The sequence below is a fragment of the Limulus polyphemus genome, unplaced genomic scaffold, assembly GCF_000517525.1.
Source record: "Limulus polyphemus unplaced genomic scaffold, Limulus_polyphemus-2.1.2 Scaffold1216, whole genome shotgun sequence".
Lineage (NCBI taxonomy): Eukaryota > Metazoa > Arthropoda > Merostomata > Xiphosura > Limulidae > Limulus > Limulus polyphemus.
Window position 1 is genome coordinate 242509 of NW_013666826.1, and position 3914 is coordinate 246422.

Genomic DNA, 3914 nt, shown 5'->3' on the forward strand with positions numbered 1-3914 from the left:
AGTGTGATATATTTAACAAAACCTACCAAATTATTCCTTAGAACTAATATAGATATGCTACACATTAGTGTGATATATTTAACAAAATCTACCAAATTATTCCTTGGAACTAATAATAGATATGCTACACATCAGTGTGGTATATTTAACAAAACCTACCAAATTATTCCTTGGAACTAATAATAGATATGCTACACATCAGTGTGATATATTTAACAAAACCTACCAAATTATTCCTTAGAACTAATAATAAATATGCCACACATCAGTGTGATATATTTAACAAAATCTACCAAATTATTCCTTGGAACTAATAATAGATATGCTACACATCAGTGTGGTATATTTAACAAAACCTACCCCCAGGTGACAAAAGGCTCAATAACTTTTAGTAACTGGAGCATAGCTTCATTCATCTCCACAAAAACTCCAATGTTTACGGCTCGTAATTTCAAAAGATCTAGAATTTTACTAGTTCGGGAACACACACCATCTGATCTAAAACAGAAAAAAAGAAAAGGTAATATACCAGATACAAATTTTGAAAGTATCACATTCTTATATAAGAAACATTAAAATTAGTTAGAGGACTAAATAAACACACCACTTCTGCCTCAATATTTAATAACTTGATTAAGCCATTTGCACAATTTTATGTTGTTTTTTTTCAGATATCCATTTTAATTCAAGAAAACTGTACTGCCAAAAATATAACTATATAAATATACACTAAGATATTAACCTTAAACTATTTTTACACTTTTGGTAATAAGATTACTAAAAGAAAATGCTGCCCTATTACAAGTGGTGACAAGAAAACTTAACCTGGTTGAGTGAGTTAACACAACTGTGGTATGGTTTGTTTTATTCTTTGTAAAAAGAAAAAAACAACAACTTGATGAACTTGTTATGAAGTTTTTTAGAGATTAACTGGTATACAATGAAAATAACTCATTTACCATATTAAATTGTAAGCAACTAACTTTTTTAAATCATTAATTGGAAAGTTTCACTTTCTTTGCCCATTCAGGCAGTTACTAAGGGCAATAAAGGCTACTGTAAGCACAGCCCAAAACAAACAGCAAGCATTTTGGAACATTTAAGAAAAAGTCAAGACTATAACTGTAGCAGAAGTTGTCCACAAACATCTTTTTTTCTAGCAACATATCACCAAACTAATCTTTTGTCACACTTTCTAATCTCTACTTGATTCTAGGCTGAACTGAAGCCATGCTGGCTTACACAGTTGAAAAGAATGGTAAAAACCTTTCATTATATGTTTAGATCACTAGTCTATGATTTGTCAGATATATATAAGTAATTATGTAACATCAACAATGATTGGCTAAAATCAATAAAATGCTTTTAAAAAACATTTGTGTTTGAGCTTTGTTAACCATTGGAATTTTACCTACATAACGAGCAATCATGGATTAGTTAAGTTTAAGAAGAAATTCACAGTACTCTCACATACAACGTACTGTAATTTAACTATTTAATAATAAAGTTACGTAGTCCTACCCTCTGATACGAATGATGAATCCCAGCCGATGTTCTGTTGGAAAGTCAAATTTTGCTGGACATCTCATTGCCCACTTCAAACGTTTATTGTCCCGTTCTATGCGCCTGTACTCTTTGACAAGTTTTTCAGCACTTTTAAAACCTCCCTTCTTTCTCTGCCTTTGTTTCTATAGGATTTTGGAGGAGTAAAAAATCATTAATTGAAAAAAAAAAAGCCTTTCATATAAATTTCACTTGTAGCTGGCTATGCTTTTATTTTTGAGCTCTGTAGTAATGGATTTCATGGTAGTTTAGAAAGATTCCACTTTCAAATGAATAAAACAATATTATCTAAGCTACAGTAATGTACATTTGACATTAATTTAGCATGCATGTAAATAAGAAACACTAGACTAATGCATATGAAAACTTCAATCAAACATATTACTTAACATAATTCCACTTTAATATACACTGTTAAAAGTAACATATATTTTGTTCTCTATTTGGTAATATGACTTTTAATGTACAAAATACATTGATCATCACACTCAAGTTTTTGTTGCTATGATCTGACAAATAGAAATTTTAAGTTAAGTGAGAGAAAGGGGTCAGACTCCCAAAAGAAAGGGGGGGTTGAATATTACATATTATCTCCACTGTACAACTTTTTAAATTTTAAGCACATTTAACATTAAAGTGATCATGGCCAACTCCAACTTCACCTTTCTTTCCCTCACTGCATTTTGAATAGCTTTGGCTTTTTGTTCTGCTCGTTTCTTTCTTTTCTTCAGCAGAGTCTCTGACACTAATGTGAGGGGCTTATTTTCCCTACGAAGAAATAAAAAATAAGAACAACTTGGAAGCTAATTAACATAAATGCTTCATTTGTAACCATAAACAATTAATTGATGTAAGTAAAAATAGTTAATAAAGAGTGGTAAGTCCAGTTTCTTCACTTTTTTTTATATTTTGAAATAAATAAAAATATTTCATTACCATTTGCTAAAAATTACTGTTTTCAATTCTTTTACAATCAATACCAGGAAGAAAACTCATATTTTGTGTATAAAACATTATCTTGGTTCTGGTATTTAATATTCTCATCCACAAAGTTTATGAAATGACAAGGCAGTGCCATGTATTTACATTAATTAAAACAATTAAGTGGCCTGCCTAGACTACACGTGTATGAGGTTAGGTATTTAGAGTTCTGAGCAAAGCTGATGTCTGTGCAGAGCTTCTCAATGACTGTGAGGTTAAGCCTACTCCACAATACATCTATTAAACACCTTTAGTACAAAAAAAACACTTTAAGCAAAATGATCTGATCAAAAATTACAAACCGATCGACTTATTTAGTGAGAGACACCAGATGTAGAGATTCTTTCAAAATCTGGGTGATAGTACAGGTACTTTTAAGTGTCTATAAAGAAATTAACACACAAAAACACTACTGTCTGAGATGGGGCTTTGAGGGATGACAGATCCACTCCCCAAATATATTTTCCCTTGAAGTGTATAGTTCTATCTACATCCACCCTATCTTACAGATATGATATCATTGGTACTTCCCTGCTCTTACTTTCATCTTTGCATTGTTTAATGAAGCTAAACATTTTACTAATTACATTGGTTCAAACTGAATAAGATTTATCGTATATAAAGTTATCAACAGCAAATATATTAAAAGTTCACCTTTCTTTCTCAACTATTCAGCTAATCTAGCCTAACAGTATATTTCACTATGATAAAAAGTTAGACGAATATAAAAGTTTTTCAGAAACCATTTTGATTGCCTACAGACACCAAGCATTTATGCTACCTAATTTGTGACCTGCGTTCCCTCAGCTGAATGATTAAATGTAGTAAACCTTTTTTTTTTTAATACCTCTTCTAAAAATGTACTTTAAGTTTAAATAACAAAGTTTTGTTCTATTCACTGCTGCACATGGGAAAATTTCAGCCTAAGCGAAAGGCAACATTATTCCGACAGGAAACTCCCATCAAATAAATATCTACATACATATTTTTTCTTCACAAACATAATTGTGGAATGCTTGTTTACATTTTGAAAGAATCGAGATTTCGTGCTTCTAGTTTAAAAACAAGTAAACGTATATGACAGATAAAGACTATAAAATTCATTGTTATTTGTAAATGTAAACGACGTCTTACTCTTAGGCCTACTGAATAGTACTATCATTTTTTAGTACTATCACTAATATTACCATTTAAAACATATTAAATTAATATAATCAAAATAATATTTACAAAGCATAAAAAACGAAATTATTCATGAGTATTGAATTATAAAATGAATTAAAATTAAATAAAACAAAGCATATCTGGAATTAATAGAAACCCACATTTTCTGATATTCTGAAGCGCTACCTATGGATTAGAAGTTTTAG

The 3914-nt window shown here is 30.3% G+C and overlaps 1 protein-coding gene across 2 annotated transcripts in view; it reads right to left on the minus strand.

Annotated features, from left to right (window-relative positions):
• LOC106462650 (60S ribosomal protein L7-like) overlaps nt 1-3914 on the minus strand; it is a 9016-nt gene extending 5102 nt beyond the window's left edge. Inside the window, exons 1-4 of one of the 2 annotated variants that reach the window (XM_013922593.2) lie at nt 3870-3914; nt 2226-2331; nt 1522-1688; nt 361-498 (exon numbers count right to left, since the gene is read on the minus strand). In XM_013922593.2, coding sequence (XP_013778047.1) covers nt 361-498; nt 1522-1688; nt 2226-2331; nt 3870-3871 — 413 coding nt within the window. In that variant the 5' untranslated portion in view covers nt 3872-3914. Of the gene's footprint in view, nt 1-360; nt 499-1521; nt 1689-2225; nt 2332-3774; nt 3821-3869 lie in introns of those variants that run through there. The other variant, XM_022389965.1, reaches the window with a different exon arrangement.